This window comes from Lontra canadensis, unplaced genomic scaffold (assembly GCF_010015895.1).
Source record: "Lontra canadensis isolate GAN:19392208 unplaced genomic scaffold, GSC_riverotter_1.0 scaffold66, whole genome shotgun sequence".
NCBI classification, from domain to species: Eukaryota; Metazoa; Chordata; class Mammalia; order Carnivora; family Mustelidae; genus Lontra; species Lontra canadensis.
This window is the reverse complement of record NW_022631060.1, coordinates 4352527-4374940: the sequence shown is the minus strand read 5'-3', so window position 1 is coordinate 4374940 and position 22414 is coordinate 4352527. Positions and strand designations below refer to the sequence as shown.

Genomic DNA, 22414 nt, shown 5'->3' with positions numbered 1-22414 from the left:
GGCCCCCAGCCCAGGATCACCAGGCACTTTGGGGAGGGTTGACATTGCCTCAAATGCCATGAACTAGGGGTGTAACCGCACCCCACTGGGTCTTAAGGCGAAGGGAGTTTACAACCTTCCCTGCCTGCTGACCTAAGGCCCTTGATCTGTAATGGAACCAGTCTACTTTCCTTGAGAGTCACATACCGCTGGGCTTGGGGAATCAGGGACCAAAACAAAACATTCCCAGGCCACAGAGGCCAGCCTGTCTGCTTGAAGCCGCCTTGGTGCTCTGGTTAGTCCAGCAGTCTTTTAGTGACGTGGTTTTGCTTTTTAAGGTCACACGTAGGACTTCACTGACCTCCCTCTGTGCATGTGTAGACGTGCCCCCCTTTGCAGAGAGAACAGAGTCGTCTTGCACAACTAGCCCTGGGGGCACCGAGGGACCGGACCTTCTTGTGCCACCTCTGAGCACTAAGATGACTCTCGAGGTGGCATCACAGAGTCTTCACATAAGCAAAAAAAGCCACAGACCCCTCCTCCCCCATACTCCCTTAGCTAATCAGCTAAACCCCTTTAAAAACCTCTGGGCCAGGCAGAAACCTCGTGTTGGTTTTGGGACAAGAATCCACCTTCTCAGGTGACCAGCTGCCTGAATGAAGCTCCTCTTCTTTGCCAGTCAAAACCTGTCTCTTCAACATTGGTCTCCCGAGCCACAGATGACAAAAGTCAGGCAGCCAGACTTGGGTTTTGGTGATAGGAGGAGGGGGTGCCCTGGTGGTATGAGGCCCTGGGGCTGGGCACTGCCTCTGCCCCTTTCTTCTGCTTCTCTCTTGGCTTCAGTCTTTTTTCTCCCCCCTTTTAAGAAAGATTTTATTGATTGATTTATTGATTGATCGATCGATTGATTTGAGAGCGAGAACGCACGTGAGGCGCGGGGAGGAGCGGAAGGGCAGAGGGACAAGGAGACCCGGTGCTGAGTACAGAGCCCGACGCGGGCCCCGACCCCATGACCCTGATATCATGACCTGAGCCAAAATCAAGAATCAGACGCTTAACGGACTGAGGCCCCCAGGCGTCCCTGTTTTACCTTCAGTCCTGCTACAAATCCGTTTCCTCCACACAGAGGAGAGCATGGCAGCCAGTGCCCCAACATGTCCGTCCTTGCTGCTCCACCCCTAGAAAAGGGCTGATTTTCTTTCTTCCTGTGCTTAGAAACAGGTTGGTGGTGTGTGTGTGGGGGGGTCTGGCGGGCCAGTGAGGACACGTGCTGCCTCCTGGAGTCAGAAGACATGGAAACTTCTGGTGATGCCACGGGGAGGGGGACAGGCATGGGCAGGGAGCCTGATCTGACGTTGGTGCCTGGAGGTGGGGCGGGAAAGAGGATGTTTGTGGATGGGGGGGGGGGGTCTCTGGAGCCTCTCGGCCACACTCGAAGTCGCCTTTAGGCTTCCAGCAGGTGGAGGCAGAGAATGGAGACGCAACTGAACAATGGGATGTTCTTTTTGGCCCCTTCATGCTCTCTTCTCTGCCATTCACTCATTCACTCATTCTTTTGTTCATCCCACCAACAATTATTTAGAAAATACCTTGAGTCAGGCTCTGGAGCAGAGTTCTGGGGACACAGTGAGAACAGGACAGACGCATTCCCGCCAGCAGGTGCACCAACCACTAACTCTGTGAAGACAGATCCCAGAAGGGTGATGAAAGACATCAGGAGGGTTCAGGAGTAACAGGGAGGGGTGGGAAGGATCTCTCAGCCAGCAGCGGGGATAGCCTTGCCCAGGAGAGACGAGCCCTCACACCTAGACTGGGAAGTGGCCGAGTGTCGAGGGCCGAGCAGAACAGCAGGGAGCAGTGTGTGTGAGGTCCCTGTGGTGGGCAAGGACCTGTGAAGTTCATGGCGTGCCATGAGCCAAGTGAGCGAGGGGGAAGCTGGCAGGGGCTGAGACCAGGTCACGCAGGGTCCTGGGGGTCTTGTGAGAAGCCACAGAGAGTGGGGAGCCACTGGAGGGTTTCCTGTGAGCAGTGACAGAGAGAGAGACAGAAAGAGAACACAAGCAGGAGAACACGTGGTGGATGGTTGCTGTGTGTGGAGGGCCGGGGCGGCAGTGGGAGATCTTTCGGTGTCCAGGGGAGAGGGGACAGTAGCTTGGGAGGTGGCCATGGTGAGAACAGACACAGATGGCCCGGATGTATGTTTCAGAGAGGAAGACAGTGAGACATGGTGACATGGGGTGAGAGAGGGAGGGTTCAAGGACACCTCCTGGGTGTCTGGCTTCCACATTGACTGGAGTTAGGGCCATCTTGGGTCTGGGGGAAGGTCGAGGTCCTGACGTCAGCAAAGCAGGGCAGGGCATCTGCTGGGTCACAGCTGCTGTGAGAAGGGTTGCTATGACACAGATAACCCTAGTCTTGGGAAGTCTGGCTGGGGAGGCCTGGGAAAGTGAGCAGGGGGAGCCCGGGTGCCGGCTCCAGCCAGAGAGGCCTCGTGTGGCTCCTGGAGCTGCTGGGACACAAGAGAAGCTTGGCTGCTCCAGACACACGGGGTGTGGCCCAAACGCTGTGTTTTAAACAAGTGAGCCAACAGAATATTCTGGAGATTTCACATAAAAATTGTGGCCTCCTGGGTGTCTCAGTGGGTTAAGCCTCTGCCTTCGGCTCTGGTCCTGATCTCAGGGTCCTGGGATCGAGCCCCACATTGGGCTCTCTGCTCAGTGGGGAGCCTGCTTCCCGCCCCCCTCCTCTGCCTGCTGCTCTGCCTACAGAGCAGATCTCTCTGTGATCTCTTGTGATTGCTCTCTCTCTCTGTCAAATAAATAAATAAAATCTTAAAAAAAATTGTGGCCTCTGACTTAAAAACCCTCGGGAGGCTTGGCAACCCTGGGCTCAAGCTTCAGGGCGACGCTGCCTGGGCCAGAGTGGCCCTGGGCCCCTGATGCTGAGCCTTGTACTGCCCCCCCCCAGCCCCCAGGCTCTCCCCAGATGTTTGAGTTTGCCTCACTCTCCTGTTTGGGGAAAAGACTTCACCCATCTGGTAAATCCCCACCAGGTGACCATTCAGAAAACCTCAGGCTTCCTATCTTTCAAGTTCCGCTCCTGATTTTCCGCAAATCCAAGGGACTCCATCCAAATCATGGCCTCCGACCACTCCCACTGGGTGAAGCAGGTCATTTCTTGCCAGGACACAGGAGCTGCCTGACGGGGTTCCCCGCTCCCGACCCTGCAGCCCTGTCCCGAGTTCTCCAGACACCCCCACTCCCCTAACCTCCCTACCCTTGTCCAGGACCACCTTTCAGAATCTTGGCCATAGCAAGTCAGCCCTCACTGAAGACCTTACAGGCCCCCTTCTCACCCAGAATCCAGTCGACACTTCCCACCACGGCCACCGGCCCTGCACCTTGTGTGACCACCGCGCCAGCCTGGCCCCTACACTCACGGCCCAGCATGCGTGGCCTCAGGGCCTGGACTGGGGAGCTGTCTTCCCATAGATGCTCCGCTCCGGGCTGGCTTTCAAGCTTGATAAACGTGTCAGGGAGCCAAGTGCCACAGCCATCAATGGGAGGGATGTGTCGCGTAATATTGGTTGAAAGTCATGACCAGTGGAAGGCTGTAGAATTCCATGCCGGCATTGCTACAGCAAAGTTCTGGCTTGGTCAGGGGCAGGCACGTGGCCGGGAGACAGTGACGTCAATGGGGGCCATGCGGGGGCTTCTGAGGACAAGTAAGGCCCCATTTCTCATACACAGGCATTTTATAATCATTTTTAAAAGATTTTATTCATTTATTTGACACAGAGAGAGGAGATCACAAGCAGGCAGAGTGTGGGGGGGAAGCAGGCTCCCTGCTGAGCAGAGAGCCCAATGCGGGGGCTCCATCCCAGGACCCTGAGATCACGACCCAAGCCAAAGGCAGAAGCTTAACCAACAGAGCCACCCAGGAGTCCCTGATTAGTTTCCCTATTTAAGTATATAATTTAATGGGTTTTGACATATGTACACACCAATGAAACCACCTTCATAATCGAGAAAATGAACGTATCCATCACCCCAAAGAGCCTCCGTCACCACTTTGAAATCCTCCTTCCCTCCCCTCCTCTTGTCTTGAGCAACCACAGATCTGCTTTCTGTGCCACAGACTGGTTTGCATTTCTAGCATTTTCTATGCATATATTTTATATGAATTATAATCCATCACATAGATACACTAAAATCTATTTATCTGCTCATCTGGTGATTGACATGAGGGTAGCTTCCAGCTTTTGGAAGCTGCAAATAGAGCTGCTGGAGCCATCCACGTGCAAGTCCTCATGGACATGGTTTTCCATTTCTTCTGGTAAATATTTAGAAGTGGAGAAGCTGGGCGATAGGGTTGGCATGTGGGTAACTTTCCAAGAAACTGCCACACTGTTTTCCAAAGTGGTTGTACCATTTTACATTCCCACAGTTGCCCCACAATCTCGCCAACGTTTGGTCTCTTAAACTTTTGCTCTTCTAGTGGATATGTGGTGGCATTTTAAAAAAAATTATTTACTTATTTAACAGAGAGAGAGAGGCAGGAAGAGAACACAAGCAGGGGAAGCAGCAGGCGGAGGGAGAAGGAGAAACAGGCTTTCCACTGAGCAAGGAGCCCGGTGCGGCGCTCCATCCCAGGACTCTGGGATCATACCCTGAGCCAAAGGCAGACCCTTAATGACTGAGCCACCCAGCCACCCTAACATTTTTGTAGATTTCTTAGGATTTTCTACAATTTTGTCAACTGCAGATCAAAGATAGTTTTATGTCTCTCTTTCTTGTCTAGATGCCTTTTATTTATTTTTTCTTTCCTTATTGCACTGATTAGAACCAATATTGAATAGAAGTGGTGAGAATGGACATCCTAGCTTCAGTCCTGATTTTGACAGGAAAGCATTTAGTCTTTCACCATTAAGTATAATGTTACCTGTAGATTTTTTCATAGACATCCTTTGTCAGGTTGAGGAAATTCACCAATTTTCCTAATTTGCTGAATGTTGTTTATCAGAAACGGATGTTGAATTTTGTTAAATGCACTTTCTGTATCTATTGAGATGATCCCATGGTTTTTCCTCTATAATTTTTTAATAATTTAGTTTGTTAATCTAGATTTTTGAATTTTTTTAAAAAGATTTTTATTTATTTATTTGACAGAGAGAGATCACAAGTAGGCAGAGAGACAGGCACAGAGAGGGGGGAAGCAGGCTCCCTGCCGAGCAGAGAGCCCAATGCAGGGCTTGATCCCAGGACCCTGAGATCAGGACCTGAGCAGAAGGCAGAGGCTTAAACCACTGAGCCACCAAGGTGCCCCTTGATTTTTGAATGTTAAAGCAACTTTGCATTCCTGGGTTAAACTCCACTTGGTCATGATGCATTGCCCTTCTTAGCATAATGTTGCATTTAATTTTCTAAATGTTTGTTAAGAATTTCTGTGTCCATGTTTTAAAAGATACTGGTTTATCATTTTCTTGTTATATCTTTTTCTGACTTTGGAATTAGAGTGATGCTGGCCTCAAAAAAATGAGCCAGAAGGTGTTCTCTCTTTTTCAATCTTCTGGAAGACTTTGAGGGTAATCGTTACTATCTTTTTGCTTAGTTGTTTGGCAGGATTCACCAGTGAAGTCATGTGGGCCTGGAATCTCCTCTATGGGAAGGTTTTAAGCCACAACTTCAATTTCTTTCACAGAAATGGGGCCAATAATGTTATCTATTTTTCCTTAAGGAAGCTTTGCTAGTTCATATCCTTCAGGAAACTTGTTAATTTCATCTAAGTTGTCAAATTTGTTGGTAAAATGTTGCTCATAATATTTCCTTATCATTTTAATGTCTGTAGGATTGGTAGTGATGCTTCTTCTTTACTCCTGATATTGATAATGTGTGCCTTTGTTTTTTTTTCCCCTGAGCAATACATCTAGAGATTTATAAATTTTATTGACTTCTCAAAAAACCAGCCTCAGGTTTCATTGATGTTCTTGATCATTTTCTATTTTTCTGACTTCTGTTTATTATTTCCTTTCTTCTACTTACTTCAGTTTAAATTACTTCTTCTTTTTCTAATTTCTAAAGGTGAAAGCTGAGATATTGTATTTGAGACTTTCTTCCTTTCTAATGTAATCACTTAATGAAATAAATTTCCCTTGAATCACTTCTCTAGTTTCATCCCACAAACTCTGATATGTCATTTTTAAAAATTTTTCATTCAATTCAAAATATTTTCTAATTACCTTTGTGATGGCTTCTTTTGGCCCCGGCATTATTTAGAACTGTGTTGTCTAGTATGAAGGAGTTTCCCCGATACCTCTCTGCTACTGATTTCCAATTTCTCTCCACGACGATCCAAGAACATACTTTATATGACTTGAATTTTTAAAAACCTTTATTACAAGTGAAGTAAGGCTAGAGACCCACGGAAGCCTGTTGGTGGGGGAAGGTGTGGTCTTTATCATGAGCCCCCAGAGGGTGTTAAGCAGATAGGGGATTTTATTTGAATTGTGTTTGATTGGCCTGCCATGCATTGGATTTGATGGAGGAAAATGGGGGTGCGTGGGATGGGAAGCCTGCGGCTTGAGGCTTCTGAGTCATCCAAGGAGAGTGGGCAGGTGTCTAGAGGGTCTGGCTCTTCAGGGAAGGTTGTGGGAGTAACTCTGTGACACAGATGTGGGTGTCAGGCCTGGGGGGGCCGGGCTGGAGGTGAAGGTGAGGAGCCTGGTGTGTGTGTGGGAAGGAGCTCTGGACTGGGAGCCCGGCCACCTGGCCAGGGCTCAACCATGTGACTCCAAGCGTATCCCTCCACTTCTTTGAGCTTTACTTTTCTTACATCTAAAGTAGGTGGTCAGCCTTCATGATCCCCCAGTTCTATCAACAAGGGCTGCTACCAGCACAGGGAGGAGGGTTTTTATGTGAATTAGGCAAAGGTGACCCCTTGAGTTAGACACCAAGGGTGCCCCTGTGATGTAAGACCTCAAATGAAGGCCCAGTGTGATGTGTTCCCTTGACATGTAAGGGAAACCAGGAGGGTCTCGAATGGCTGAACCCCAGTCCTGCCCCACCTGCTCCTGTAGATACGGTCCTGTAGCAAACAGCACTTCTCATCAGGCAACCAGGGGCCATTCCTGTTATTCCTGAGGAGGGGGCCTCAGTCCCCTGTCAATGGGTGGGATTCCTCAGATACACCAGTCACATCCTCCCTCAGGAACCAGGGGTCACTCCGCAGACTGTAATGCCTCTCATGGCTCCTGGTAGTTCCCGCTGTTCCCATGGGCTGCAAAGGCAGCACCTTCTACGTGTTGGACTGTGGTCTATGCTAAGATCTGTTAATCCTGTCTCTCACACGCGCACACACACACACACACACACACACACCCAGTAGGTTCTGTGATTATTTCCATTTTACAGATGAGGACTCTGCAAATGGTGGGGGAGGGGCTGGGACTCAGGTCTGTCCAGATCTTTTCGTTTGTGTCCTAGGATCCCCTCTGGGAGCTCGGAGGTGAGAAATCTGCAGCTTCCTTCCAGTTCAGTGAAGCGAGTCTGGAGTTTTGAGTGAAGGTGTGAAGATGGGAGCCTGGCTGGGAGGGGACAGAACCCATCTCATCAACGGGCCGGACTCTGCAGAGCTGAGGTTGGGTGGGGAGGTGGGGGACAGAAATGAGTGGGAAAGCAGCCCTCAGCCTCAATGCTGCCTCTCAGCCTGGCCGCCCGACCCCGGCCACGCCAGGCCCTCGGGTTTCTCCAAATTGCTTCCTTCCTCCAAGAAGAGGTAATTCCCTTCATGGGGATCTTCAGCCAAAGGGGCTCCATGCAGGCAGAATTTCTAGAACCAGGTACTCTCTGTAACGACCACCTCTTGCCGCTTGCCCTTGGCTGCTGCCGATTTCCTAGAATAATCAAAAGACAGAGAGCGGTGTTGTGTGGTGAGATGGCTGGAGGGCTCGGAGGGAGGAACTGGGGGATGGAGTCTATGAGCATGTAAACTCCATGGGATTAGGGATGGATTTTCCGCCATGTCCCCAAAGCATAAGATAGTGCCTGGAAACACAGTAGGTGCTCAAAAAAGTGAAAGAGTAGGTTAAGTCCCATCTTCCCTGCTTCTGAGCTGAGCATCCTTGGGCAAGTTACATGACCTCTCTGTGTCTTCATTTCCTTGGCCGTGAAACTGACCCCAGCAGCACTTTGTGGGATTGTTGGGATTAAATGAGATGCTCTCCTGAAGCAGGAAGGGCCCCCTGAGTACCAGCTGTTGGTACTACTATTTTTAAAAAGGTTTTATTTATTTATTTGAGAGAGGAAGAGAGAACGAGGAGGAGTAGAGGGGAGAGGGACGAGCAAACACCCCCTCGGGCGTGGAAAGCCCGATGCGGGGCTCACCAGGACCCTGAGATCATGACTGGTGGCCAAGTCAGGAGTGGGATGCTCAACCCCCAGCCATTAGCATGACCTTGGTTCCTGCTCAGCAGCCTGTTGCCGCCCCAGGACCACCTTCACCCAGGACATAGCAGCCTGGGGCCTGCGCTGTGGGCCCAGCACTGTTCTCGATGCTTTAACATAATAACTTTAACTCAAAAAGTGGTCTTTGAGCTTGGGTGGACATTTTGTTCCATTTTGTTTTAAACCCATTTTACAAATGAGGAAGCGGAAGCATCGTGGTGATTCAGGCCACAAAATAAACTTGAGGAATGTTCCCTCGTTTCTGTTCTCTCAAAGGATGGCGTGAGAGTAGCAGAGTGTGTTCCAGAAACTGAGCTCTTGATCCGTCTGGTCCTGGGATTCCTTGAGGAAGACAGAACTAGGGCAGTCAGGGCTGGCTCCAGCCTCGTGGATGAGTGCGGTAAGGGAGGTCAGTGCATGGCTGGGTGGGAGGGATTCAGTCCCAGACAGTCTGGCTGCAGAGCCTGGTTCGTAGCCTTTGCATTTCCCTGCCTCAGGGACGAGCGCTTTCTACCTGTGAGACCTTGATTTGTCCCTTCATCTCTCTGAGCCTCTGGTAAACAGGGTTGGAAATAGTCTCTTCCTGGCTGTGTTGTAGCAGTGATTACGTGGTTTCAGACGCAAACCTTGATGCCCACTGGGTCGCTGCCCCGAGGCACCGGGGATGCTGTCGGCTCTTGGCAAACTCAGGCTGCTGGTGTGATCTCGATGACAAGCCCAGCCCAGCCCAGCTCCAGCCTCTTTGTCTAGCATGTCTCCCGGATCCTTGGGCTCTCCCGTCCCGTCCCCCACATCAGCAGCCCTGCCCAGCTACTTCCTGGAAGCCCAGCCACCTCCTGGAAGCCCAGCCCTACTCCCAGGGTGGCCAAGAATCACTCACTGGTTCTCCAGGTCCCGGATGGTGTCAGGAAGTGGGAGTCCCCGGGTCTCCGGGAGGAAAAACAGGAGGATGAGGCTGGACACGATGGGGATGACACCGTAGGAGACGGGGGCCAGCAGGGGCACGGCCTGGCGAGTCATCCTGACTAGGGGGCCCATCACAGCCCCTAGACGACCTACCGACTGCAGGAAGCCGTCTGCTGTCATCCTGTGGGTGGAGGGGAGGGCCCAGACCTTCGTCACCGCTGCCACTTTCAAGAAGGAGGCTTTACTGGGTGGGTGGAGAGGAGGGGGAGGCATTTGGCTACGCCAGGATGTGCCAGGGGAGGGAAAGCTGGGTTGAAGGAGCTATACTCCTCAGAGAGAGTCTTCTGACACTACCTCCTCCACGGAGCCCTCCTAGATATTCCCACCCTCTGCTTCCGAAAACATCCAATCCAGAGTCCTTCAGGGACTCTCAAGGACCCACCCCATTCTCCCTGGTCTGCTGTGCTGCTCCTGGATGCCCAGCCCCTCTCTGCCCTTCCCCTGTTGGCCTTTCCAGGAACACCCTTTTCTCGTGCACCCCGGGGTCTGGCCGCCCCTCCCGGGTGCAGCGTGCCGCTCAGCCTACCGCAGTGTAGTTGGGTAGAGCTCGGGCTTGTAGACACTGATGGAGGTTAAGCTTATGCCAAAGCATCCCTTTCCCAGCACGGCGAAGACCACGCGCACGGTCTGCAAATCTGGGCAGAGGAAGATGGCGACGGTGGGGTCTGCCCGCGGGTTCCCCAGTCAGACTGGAGCGCCCCTGCCCTTGACTGTGCCCAGGTGCCCCACGGTGCTGACTTTGTGCCAGGCTGCCCAGGGTGGACAGGGATGCGGGTGCAGAATGACATCACGGTTGGGGGGCTGGAGGTGGGGGGGCAGGGCCAGAACCCAGCCCAGTCTGGGGTGGGCGAGCCTGGGGCAGGCAAGGTTGGCTCTCAGAACTTCTCCCTCCAGTGTCCCCGGGGCAAGTCTCTTTGGGACCTAGGTGTGGTTCTTCCATGAAGGAGAGGGTCATGACAGGTCCTCCGCACTGCCCTGGGTCTGCTCATGGGAACGCTGGTTCCGCTGGCTTTCGCGGGGACCCCCAGCTAGAAAGCCAAGCCCCGCCTTAGCTTTCCCTCCCACACATTGTAATGATGAGTCTCATGAACTGTCACACACCTGTCACGGCAAATTTTCCCCGAGCACTGCCTTGTTTGGGAGGTCATCCCTCCGCCTCCCTCCCGGTTTCGCTCTCAGTCCAGAACTTGGGATCCCCGCCCTTCCACCCGCCGCCCTGCTTTGAGCCATAAATGGAGACTAAGAGGGTTTGGGGGGCATTAGAGCTTCATTCAGAAAGAAAAGAGTAAGACAGGGGCCCAGGGGCCCTCGCCAGCAATCTGCACACCCCAGTTTTCCAGGCTTGGTGTTCCTGCCTCACTTCAAGCAACCTAGAGCGTCCAGCAGCTTCCCCAGCCCCTCCTCCCACCTTGGGAACAGCCTAGGGCTTGAAGTCTGGTCCCAGCCCTGGACTGGTCACCGGCTATCTGAGAGACCTGAGGCACCCAGCTTCACCTCTCTGAACCTCGGTCGCCTTAGGGGAGTGGTAGGGAACCGATGGGGGGATTCGAAGCCTGAGGTGATGTGGCAGGTGTAGGCTTGGGCACAGCTTGCACACAGGGCTGCAGGGGTGCTGGGCTAGGCGGCAGGAGAGGGGAAGGACCCCAGGAGGCCAGTACACCAGGCTCTCAGCCACTCAGCCCCCTCAGGCCGCCCACCCTGCCTCACCTTGTGGGACGAAGATGTTGGCCAGGATGGAGAGGCCAGCCATGGCCTGGAAGCTGGCCAGCGTCATGCGGTGACCCAGGAAGCTGAGCAGGAAAGTGGTGGTGGCCCGGCCCATTAAGTCCACAGCTCCAAAGAGGACCTGGAGGAGGAAGATGTCACTCCCCAGGTTTTGCAGGTCGAGGACCAGCCCGTAGTAGGAGATCATTTGGGAGAAACTGCAGGGCAAAGCCAGAAATCAGATCCCTGCCACACAGACGAGAGGGCACACACCTGGGCTGTCCCCAGGGACACAGGCTGTCCTGAGCAGGTCACTACCAGACCCCAAAAAGCCTGTTGGATGTCGGACAGTCTCTCAAGAGTGGGACTGACCCAGGAGAGAACGGGTAGGCTTCATTCATTATGCCTTAGGCAGTCACCTCTCAGGCTCCCGGCCACCAGTCGGCCACCAGCCAGCGGGGACACATAACTCTCCAGACTGATGAGGCTCTGTAGGTCAAGCCAAGCTTCAGGTCTGGCCCTAGCGTTCTCTGGCTTTGCTTCCAGTCGCGGCCAGAACCATGACCTGGCCCAGCTCTAGTGGCCATGAACCTGGGTGAGCCTCTGCCCTTCCCTGGATACCAGTTTCTTTATCCTGAAAGATAGGTTCATTGTAGAATGAGGTGGGCTGTGTTGTCCCAAAAGAAAGATACTTTCCCAGCCTCTGGGAATGCTACCTCTTAGCTGGGGAGATCATCCCATGACATAGGCCAGAGGGATGGCTCAAAAGGATCACCCCAGCTCCTTGAGCCCTCCATGGGCTTGTGGGGGTGCTGCAGTGCCCGTACCCCTGGGACAGCTCCCCTGCCCCATTCGCTTGCTTCCCTCCCCTCGGTTCCCCTGCCCTGCCCTAGCCTCCCCATCCCATCCACAGGAAGGGATCCCAAGAGCCCTCTGCAATGAACGTCCTGCTTACTGACCTGCACCCCAAGTCTGCTGGCAGGAGGGTGAGAGGGGTGGAGGGGTAGAGAGTGGACACGGGACAGACTGCCCTGCCACAGACCCCCCCAGGCTCCCCAGTAGCAAGCTGAACCTAGAGTAGCGGGATTTCCGCAGTTTGGAGATTAAATCTGGGTCCAGTGATGGCCAAGATGTGAAATTATTTGCTACCACTTTTCAAATCAGTCCCCAGCCCGGCTTCACGGACACTCCCCTTGGGCCACACCCTGGAGTGTAGCACTCAGCAAGACAGCAAGATACCAGCTGTAGACTAAAGATGCAGTCCCCCGCCTTTCTCGAAGTTTGTGGAAGCCCCGTGGGGGAGGGGCTCAGCTCCGGCTCAAAGCAGCCGACCCACCAAAGGGGTTAATGGTAGAAGCTGAGAAACCCACCAGGTTAGCAGCTTCCCAGCCTGTGATCTGAATAACAAAGGATGCAAAGGGGCTCATGGGAGCGCTGAGGAAGCCTTGAAGGTTTTGAAAGAATGGCCCCCTCCACATTCCCCGGCACCAAGCACTCCTTTCCATTTGTCAGAAAAAACGTAAGCCAGGGCAAAAAAAAAAAAAAAAAAGCATTTGATCCATTCTCTAAGGTGTAGCAAATATTTGCCATTGGAATCCATATGTGGTTAAATATAGCAGAAAATTAGTTTTCCTAATCTTTTTAGTTTCAAGATTCCGTCTCCATCAAACCTGACCCTCACTTGTCAGTATGCTCCCTGCAAGTCACTTGAACTGAATTTGTTTTATTAGGGGCCTTCTCCTGCTCCCAGGTGCCTGTGGGGGTGCCAAGAAGGGGCCTGCTGGGGAGTCCGTGCTCAATGTGGGACCTGGGGGGCTGCAGCGGGCAAGGAGGGGGTTCAGCTAAGGTTCAAATGCCTGTTCTGTCATCTTGGACAAGTTACCTGCCCAGCTGGGCCCTGCTGTCCCAGGGGCAGGGGGTGTAGATGAACTTGGGTTCCCCAAGCTCGAGGGACATAGGCTCACCTCCAGCCTGGGCTTCACCGTGCCCCTGTCCCTGCCCTTCAACTGGCTTCCCAAAGGAGCCCCCATAGCCCCTCCCCCGTGCTGGCTGGGACTCCTGCCTCCCTGCTTCCTCTCTGGAACAGAAAGGTGTTTACAGGAGCTGTCCCCCATCCCCACCCTGGAAATGACCGAGGCCATTTTTAAGCGACGAACTTGAGCAATGGAAGCCCCAGGAAAGTAGAAGGGCCAACAGCAAGACCACCCGGATGAAAGCAAACAGACCCATCGGGACCCACCTCAAAACAGCCACTCGCTGACCCGTTGGCAACTGGGCACTGTTAGCAAGAAAGGAACATTCCCTACCTCTTCCCCTCCCCCATAACTACAGTCCCCCCCCAACTGCCTCCTGGCAGACAGTGTCTCTTCTGCTGTCCTGCCTGCCGCTCCCTTGCAGCGAATTCAATAAGCTTCCATGTCTTTCATCCTGCCTTAGGTGACCACTTACATGGCCCTGGCTGCCGGCCTCCACTGACCATCAGGCGGCCCCACGGATGCCCCAGCCTCCCCGCTCAGCCCCGGCCCTGGGAGGGATGACCAGGGCACGTACCTCACCAGGAACATACTGCAGCTTCTCCAGCGGAGCGTCGGCAAGAGAAACAGGTCCAGCACCGACCTGCGGGCCTTCACAGAGGCCACCTCCTCCTCCATGCTGGCCGTGAGCACCTGCGGTGAGAACAGGACACAGTGGGGGGGGGGCATTGGCCCCGCCCCGCCCCCATGCCAGGGAATGGCGTCCAGGTGGGCAGAGTGATGGGAGGAGCCCAGCCTGGAAACTGGAAAGCCTGGGGGTGGGAGCAGGGACACAGAAGCAGAAAGATCTCTCTCTGTGGGAGATCCTCTGCCTTTGGCTCAGGTCATGATCCCAGGGTCCTGGGATCGAGCCCCATATCAGGCTCTCTGCTCCGTGGGGAGCCTGCTTCCCCCCACCTCTCTGCCTGCCTCTCTGCCTACTTGTGATCTCTGCCTGTCAAGTAAATTTTTAAAAAAAAGGAAAGAAAGAAAGATCTCTCTCTGGCCCCCCACTGCAGTTGGCCTCCCACCCCGGGCAGAGCTCCCTTCTGCAGACAGGGACCCCCTACTCTGAGCCAGGGAGTCAGTCTTGTGTCCCAGCTCTGACTCTCTTAGCTGCGGGCTACGTGCTACTCTCGGCAGTTCCTAGGCAAACCCGACCACCCGCCTTGCCCCTCGTGGCTGGCACCAGGGTCTGCCTCGTGCCCAGGCCACACGGGCTCCTCACTGTACACAAGTGCCCATTCAGATTCTTCCTGCACCTCTGGGCCCCACGGCCCTGTGTTCAGCTCATTCTTGGTCAGCTCGCCTCCTCCTGGAAGACTTCCCTGATCCTCCCAACCCCAGGCTGAGTTTTCTTGTTTCTACTGCACATCCTCCCACACCTGCTTTCTTGAAAGAATCACCACCCAAGCAGCACATCCAGTTTCCCCCCAAAACACCGAGAAGCCCCGTGAGGTCACCATGCAATGCACGTGGTTGAAAGCCCCTGACAAAGCCAGCTGGGGGTGGGGCGTCACTTCTGTCGGGGTGGGGTGTCACTTCTGTCGCCGGAGTGGGCAATATTGAAGTTGACGATAAGACATCTGTGGCTGTTGTCTCCCTGCCATGTCCCTCATGTCACAAACAGGGGCTCTCACCTCGACGGTCAGTGACGTGGTGGCTTCCTTGTGGCCGTTTATCCTGGCCACTTTTCTGAGCTCCTGGAGTGCTTGTTCTGGTTTGCCCGTGATAATCAGCCAGCGGGCAGACTCCGGCAGCCACCTGGAAAAGACCCAGATGCTTACCTGGCCCCTGCACTCTTCCAGGATCCTGGGCCCTCCTCGCCAGGTTGGGAGGGGGATGTGGGCAGCCGCTCCCCCAGCAGCAGCGGGGGAGAGACGGCAGCCAGCTGCTCTCCCCTCGGCACTGCTGGTGCCAGGGCGGGAGACTGGCAGGCCCCCACGGCTCCAGAGAAAAGCTGGGTCCCTATGCCCGGCCGCCCTCTTTCCCCTGTGCCACCCCGTCTGGCTTCCCAGCAGCCAGGGACTCACGCATGGCCAGTGCACGGGCTGCCCGGGACTATGGTGATGTGGAGCCCGTTTCTGTGACAGTGCACAGTGTACTACATCCCCAGCCAGAACTGAGTGGTTCTATAAAAGTAGCCTGCTTCTTCCCAGCCTCCGGGAAATGGCAGGGAGAGTCATCTCCTGGGTGAAAAGGTCTGGCGTATACCCAGCCTAGAGGGGCTCAGCCCTGTTTGCAGGGAAGCACAGTGGTTCAAAGAGCCAGCCTGCCTGGGTTCAAATCCTGCCTCTGGTGCTTACCAGCTGTGTAGCCTGGGGCAAGTCACTGACCCTCTCTGGGCCTCAGTCCCTCACCTGAAAATGGCGGTCATTGTATCACCTTCCTCGTTAGAAGAAGTGAATACACATCTGGTATGACCAACAGCATCTGGGACACATCCAACACAGGTGACCAGAGGGGCCGATTAAGTGTGATTATGGGATGTCCTCCTCCTTGCTCACTGATTCTGTTGCTGTGCCAAAACTCTGCATAGTCAGTGGCTTTTGATCTCTTTTCTTTGCTGATGTGTCCCCATGACCTAAAACTGCGTCTGGCACGGGGCAGTAAATACTAGAGAAGGAAAGAATGAGTCCTTGCTACTCTCTGTACCGCACAGCAGACTTACGGGGTGCAGGTGTACTCAGCCCCGGTTCACAGACATGACAGAACGTTTGGGGTCATGAGTTTGTGTCTGTTTCCCTCTCCCTCACCCAAGCACGTGTTTCCAGATCTCAGGGCATGTTATGGCAAATAACCATGGTAATTGTATCTTTTCATATCCAATGCCAGTCTGCACTGACCCAGGTATCTGCAGGCGGTCGGGCCAGTGATGTGAAGGAAGGGGTCCAGCCGGTGAGGGGAGCTGGGGCTGAGAAGGGGAAGACCTGGGGGCCAGCTGGCCAGATGGGAGCCTCATACCTTGGGCTAAAATGCCCACCCCGTAACTCTGAACCCCAAGATGTTTCTCCTGAGCAGGGGCTCTGCACACATCCTTGCCCTCCGTGGCTCTCAGCCCCTTGGGATCCACGCCCGGTCAGGGCGGTGGGGTTGAGGGGCACCTTGGCCCTCCAAGTCTCCCTCCTAGTGAGTGACATCCTCCCCAAGGGCAAAAGTCTCACACTGTACCAACCAGGAGATCAGGAAGATGGCAAAGAAGGGCATCGATACGGCTGTCTGGAGAGCCCGCCAGTCCCTCAGGGTGAAGGCCAAGGCCCCCAGGGCCATCTGGCCCAGGCTATAGGAGCATCCCAGCACTGTTACGGCGACGGTCCTCCTGCGGGTTGTGGTCCACTCCACCACTGAAATGTGATGCAGACAGGCAGGTAAGGCCCACTTGGTGGCCTTGGTCCCTGTCTCCAACCCCGCCCCCCGCCCCCATCATGGCACGTATTGCTGAGGGAGGAACTTACTGAGCGTCACCGGGATCATGATGATGCCGGCCACTCCAAAAGCGCTCAGGAACCGGAGGCCACAGTAGATGAGGAAATTGGAAGCAAAGATGATGCCAGTGTTGGCCAAAGCCACCTGCAGGCAGCACCAGCTCAGCACCGGCTTCCGCCCGAACCTGGATTGGGACACAAGTACCGTGGGGGCCTGGAGAGGGGCGGTGGGACTTGGGCCTGGGGGCAGGAGCTTCGAGGGAAAGGAGGGTTTGAGAGGGGGGGACACCTGTTGGGGCCCCTTCGGTGCAGACAGCACCTGCTCCCTACCGCGGATCTCCCAGGAGCGGGCTCCGAGTCTGCTTGTTATAAAAATGGCAAACACTTGGATCTCGGGGCCAACATCACCTCAGGGTGAAGTATGGGCTCTGGGCGCCCGGGTGGCTCAGTCAGTTAAGTGTCTGCCTTCAGCTCAGGTCATGATCTCAGGGTCCCGGGATCGAGCCCCGCATTGGGCTCCCTGCTCCGCGGGAGTCTCCTTCTCCCTCTCCCTCTCTCCCTGGCTTGTGCTCTCTATCTCACTCACTCACTCTCTCTCTCAAATAAATAAAATCTTTTTTTTTTAGAGATTTTATTTTTTTATTTATTTGACAGAGAGAGGGAGATCACAAGTAGGCAGAGAGGCAGGCAGAGAGAAAGGGGGAAGCAGGCTCCCCGCTGAGCAGAGAGCCCGATATAGGGCTAGATCCCAGGACCCTGAGATCATGACTTGAGCTGAAGGCAGAGAATTAACCCACTGAGCCACTCAGGCACCCCTCAAATAAATAAATAAAATCTTAAAAAAAAAAAAAAAGAACGGGCTTTGGTTGAATCACCATTTTGTATACCCGAGACTCATAGTACAATGCATGTTAACCAAATGGAATTTAAATAAAAACCGAACAAAGATGGGCTTTGGCATCAGAAACCTGAGTTTGAGCCCAGCTGTGTCCTGCCTGGGTGACCTTGGGCACAGGACTCAATGTCTCTGAGCCACAGTTCCCCTGTCTGTACAATGGGGATGTGCATGATGACGGCCTTACAGAGCCGTGAAAACTGTGATGACGAGCAAGGAGGTGGCGCGCCAGGGGGTTGAGCGCACGTGGCCTTGGGCAAGCCGGCCAGCACGGGGACCAGAGCTCCCGTGAGACCACCTGTGTCGGGACCTTGGACATCTATCTGCACACCCACCGTGCTGCTCCAGCCCCAAGGCTGGCTTAGCCCAAACCACGGCCTGCATTTGGCCAAAGCGTGTGTCGGTCCAATGGGAGAGATTCGGGCAATGGTTGGCCCGCCTGTCTGAGCACTGCCCAGGAACAAGGACATGTGGCCCAGACCCAGGGCAAGGGCTGGATGCCGACACCGGGCCCTGACGCCAGGCTCCCTGGGTAGGCTGCAGACTGATAGTGATTTGGCTCCCGGCATGGACAGCCCCGGGGGAATGAGCCAGAGCCGCATGGCAGCTGTCCTCTGAAAGTGCCACCTGGACCACGTCCTTCCCTGCTGCTCGGGCCCCCCACCATGCTCAGGATTAAATAAGGCCCACCGACAATGATGGTAGCAAAGCCACAACAGGAGGAGCCCACACTACGCCCTGCCCAGCCCAAGGTCTGTCTGTGATTGATGTCCTTCATGTGATTAACCCACAACAGCCCCACGGACAGAGCCAGGTCCCCAGAACAGAAGAAGAGGAGACATGGGAAGCAGCATGCCCGCCTTCTAGGGAACCAGGGAAAGAAAGGTGGGGTTCCCTTCTAGGGAACCCAGGGGCCAGACCCGGAGCCCACAGGGTGTGGCGAAAGTCGGGAAGCTGTTCGTGTGTTCACTGAATAAGGATTGGGTGCCTGCTACGTGCTGGATGCTGGGGACCTGGAGATGCCGTGCCCCTGCCTTCTGGGATCTATGTCCCTGGGGAACGCCCCCAGTTGACCAGCGAGTGAGCGAACAAGTGAGCACTGTTAGAGTAGGTGCAGCGAGCAAGGACAGAAGGCATGACCAGAGGACCCACGGTGCCGGAGGCCAGGGCGGGGGTCCCGAGGCCCCCATGGGGCCTCCCGCCTGTGGTGGGAAAAGGCTGCCTGGGGTTGAGGTCTGCGTGCCGGGCACAAAGAAACTAGGGGGACAACCTTCAGAATGAGGCTCACCCACCGGCCACCGGCCATGGGTTCCCTCCGAGCTCTGCAGCCAGGATGCCGAAGGTGCCCCAGTAAGGACATGCATGGGTGTGGGGGAGAAGCCAAGGGCCAAGCAGAGGTGGGGGGGTGGGGGGCAGGAACTGTCCTCAGTGCGATGGCCCTGGAGGACCTGGCTGGCATCAACCAGATCCACATAGAGGATTTCGCAAAGTCACTCCGAATGGAGGAGAGACCCTCAAGGGGGCCAGGGCCTGCCCCAGGCCAGAGAGGCAGGTAGCTGGGGCAAGGGGAGGGTATAGAGAAGAGGGGCCTGGGGCTGGATCTGAGGGGGAAGGCAGGAGACCAGGGCTGGCTCCCATGGTTAGGGGTGTGCCATGGGCGGCGTTGGGGGGGAGGGGCCGGTTTCCCAGATGGAGTCTGGTGCCGAGGGGTTGGGCTGGCGGTGTGGGTCACGAGGCCAGCGTTGGCCCCAGCAAATGTGAGGCAAATGCTCCTCCACTTGGAACCTCAAATCGTGGTGGGAGGGTGGCAGTGGCCAAGAGAAGGGGCGGGGCTAGGTCCTGGGGGCACCACCTCACAAGGGGGAAGAGCCAGAGGAGGAGGAGGAGGATTTCTAGTTCACAGCCGGCCAAGTACTTGGAGTTAGAAGAAAGAAGGGTGGGGGCACCTGGGTGGCTCTGTAGGTCAAGTGTCTGCCTTCAGCTCAGGTCATGATCCCGGGTCCTGAGACTGAGTCCCACATCCAGCTCCCTGCTCAGCATAGGCTCCCTGGAGCCTGCTTCTCCCTCTCTCTCTGCCCTTCACCACCCAACCCCCACTCAAGCTCACTCACATGTGCACGCTCTCTCTCTCTCTCTCTGAAATAAATAAATAAAATCTTTTAGAAGAAGAAGGAGGAGGAGGAAGAGGGGACTATGGGCTCCCTGAGGACAGGGCTCTCCAGTGCCTGGCACACAATAGGTGCCCAGGAAGGCTGGTGTCTCCAAAGGAGAGAGCGTGGTGTTTGAGGGGATCGCGCACAATGTAGCTTAATCTGGCCTGGGATTCTTGGCCGTCGCTGCTCCCTGGGGACCTGGGACTCTCGTCTAGACCCAGAGAGCCCCGTCTCTTAAGGAATGTGGATGCTTATGGTCCATTTTTGTACTTCTGTCCCCGTGGTGCTCATTCTGTCAAGGAGAAGCCGGTGGGGAGTGAAGGTACTCACCAGTCAGAGAGGAAGCCCCAAGAGACGGACCCCAGCAGGACCCCAGCCATGTAGATGGACTGGCCCATGGGCTTCAGGCCCTGGTTGTCACATACTAGGTCCCACTGGAAGAGAAGGAGGGCACAGAAGCTGGGCTCAGAGGACACAGAACAGTGGGGTCTGGGTGGCAGAGGGAGACCCAGGTTGGGAGTTCCCAGCCAGGAGCACCTGGTCAGCCTGGGTCCTGGGGGTGATGTCCCTCGGGCCAGGCGATAGAGATGGAACTGGGTATGCTGGGGTTGGGGGGGGGGCTCCACTCTGTCCTCCCAGCCAGCTGCATGGCACGCACGTGATTTGGCCACTCTGGGTGCGTGGGGGTGGGCAGTGGAGTGTGGTAGCTGAACCACAGGTTGCGGTTCTAACCCTGTGGGTGGCTGGGGGAGCCCGGGGTTTTCTGCACCTGCTGAGCCCGGTTTCTCATGCATAAGGGGGGCTGTGCAGCTGCCTCCCTCGCAGGGCCGCCAGGATGAGCAGAGAGGGCTGAGTACGTGCGACTATAATTTCTGAGTGCTCCTGCCCGGGTCCGGGCATCCATGGCCCGAACACCCCCCACTACGCAGTCCTCCACCAAGACCTGACAGCTTCGCTCTGTTTCGGCCTCTCTCGCCGGGGCCACTGAAGCAGGAGCCCCCTGTCCCCACGGGGCAAAGTGATCACTGGAAAATGCCAAGCAGATCCTTGCATTGTGGCCTGGCCCCTAACTCCTTGGTGCCCAGACACAATGGACCTCCTTCTGCACCCCAGACCTGGACTTTTGTCCCCACTGGGCTCTCTCTGCACCTTCCTTGTCTCCTCATCCAAGTCTCCCCTCCAGAGAGGCCTTCCCCACCTGCCTCTCAGCTCTGCTCCCAGGACCTGCTTTTCTCCTGTGTAGCCGCAGGACAGGCCGTGATGGAGACCCAGCTTCTGGCCCCTGATGGTCTGTCTGGGCTGAGGCGGCTGCTGGAGTGTGTGAGCTGTGTGTCCTGGCCAACTTATCTCCCTCACTCTGCTTCTCTTTGTTCCTTCCCAGACGCAGACAAGGCCCCCTGCTCGTGAGCTCGGAGTGAGACTAGGGGGAAAGCCTCTAGAACAGTGCCCGTCACTGTCCCTTTCCTGCAGGGTTAAATGGTGACCAATTCTAAAATTTCTCAAAGTCTTCCTGCTTATCCTGGAACTCGGGCCTCAGATCAGGATCCAGGCCAGCATGTCGCATCTAATTCAGTACCGCTGGCAGGAACAGTATGATCCTTTCAAGCATGGGTGGGCGGCCATCCCTGGGAGGCTGGGTCAGAGAGCCGTGGGGTCAGCAGGGGGGAGGCCCTTACTTCCGACACGATGGTAGAGGTGAAGGTGCTGTGGTCGTAGACCCAGCCGTCCGTGCACAGCTCCGTGGCAGCCTCGCTCCAGTTGGTGGCCGTGGCGTTGGGGTCCAGGAGCTGCCACTGTGGTTGACGGAAGCGGCGACACTGGTGTGGCTCGAGGTTGAGTCCTGGTGGGATGGAGACGGTCAGGAGATCCTTAGAGCTGAGGTTTGCGGGGGCCTCAGAGCTATTGTCCAGCAGGCGGATCCAGCAGCGGTGGCCTGGGACAGCGGCCAGGAAGTTCTCTATGAGCATTTGCGAGGGCACCAAGATGGAGGGAAGGAGGAGAGTGAGAACTTGCAGGGCCTGGAAGAGGCCCACTCCCCCTGCTCGCTCCAGGAGCTCGGCGAAGGCCATGGGCAGAACCGCAGGCGGCCAGGGCAGCTGTCCCAGAGGTCAGGAAGCCCGAGAGTATCCGAACCCGTAGCAGCTACTGGAACCCTGGGCCATCGGGCCTTCCACCCTTGCTAGCCTGCAGCTGGTTGGGAGAGCCGGCTCGCAACCGGTCAGTCGAGTCAGTCCTGAGTTGCCCCAGATGCTTTGAAGAAACTCCCCCCTTACCCTGTTTCAGGGAATGACGCTTGGGTGCCCCACCCCTCTGGAGAGGGGACATCAGGGACAAAGCTCACCGTCCCCAGGCTGCCTGGGGCCTCCGAGGCGCTCTGGTTCACCAGCACCAAGAGTAAAAGATCAAGCAGGTGTGGAAAAAGAAAAAAAAAGAAAAGAAAATAAAGGATGCACTGAGCTGTGATGTTACTGAGCTCCAGTCGTGGAGGAAGTGGCTCCCGGCAGTGACCTTGGTTAAAGTTCAATCTCACCGTGAGCTCCCGGGCAGGAAAGTCAGGTCCAGCTACTGAGGGAGGCTTTGGCAGCTCTCTGCTGGGGGCCTGCTCACATTCCTAAATGAAACTTTCAGGTCCCTCTTCGTGCGGCTCTTTAAATCAGGAAACAGTTGGCCTGAGTTTCAGCCGCGCTGGACAAAGATTCAGGCCATTTGGCTACAGCACAGAGGTGGGGGACTGGGCAGGGTCCTCTGTAGCTGCCCCCACCCCCGCAGGCTGCAGGGAAGCAGGTGGGCTCCCAGCACCAGGAGGACCCAGGCCTGGGCTCATTCCCTCCTTACTGCG

General features: G+C 55.4%; 1 protein-coding gene across 6 annotated transcripts in view; it reads right to left on the bottom strand.

The window, feature by feature from the left end:
* Positions 1 to 21944, bottom strand: part of SLC22A12 (solute carrier family 22 member 12) — a 38452-nt gene extending 16508 nt beyond the window's left edge. The window contains exons 1-12 of one of the 6 annotated variants that reach the window (XM_032879380.1): positions 21849 to 21944; positions 21252 to 21415; positions 19906 to 20009; positions 16558 to 16712; positions 16278 to 16446; positions 14743 to 14866; positions 13641 to 13756; positions 12461 to 12587; positions 11094 to 11232; positions 9913 to 10021; positions 9301 to 9507; positions 7704 to 7870 (exon numbers count right to left, since the gene is read on the bottom strand). In XM_032879380.1, coding sequence (XP_032735271.1) covers positions 7807 to 7870; positions 9301 to 9507; positions 9913 to 10021; positions 11094 to 11232; positions 12461 to 12587; positions 13641 to 13756; positions 14743 to 14866; positions 16278 to 16446; positions 16558 to 16712; positions 19906 to 20009; positions 21252 to 21415; positions 21849 to 21900 — 1530 coding nt within the window. In that variant the 5' untranslated portion in view covers positions 21901 to 21944 and the 3' untranslated portion in view covers positions 7704 to 7806. Of the gene's footprint in view, positions 1 to 7703; positions 7871 to 9300; positions 9508 to 9912; positions 10022 to 11093; positions 11309 to 12460; positions 12588 to 13640; positions 13757 to 14742; positions 14867 to 16206; positions 16214 to 16277; positions 16447 to 16557; positions 16713 to 19905; positions 20010 to 21251; positions 21704 to 21848 lie in introns of those variants that run through there. The other 5 variants (XM_032879378.1, XM_032879374.1, XM_032879376.1 and 2 more) reach the window with 5 other exon arrangements.
* Between the last annotated feature and the right edge of the window lie 470 nt (positions 21945 to 22414).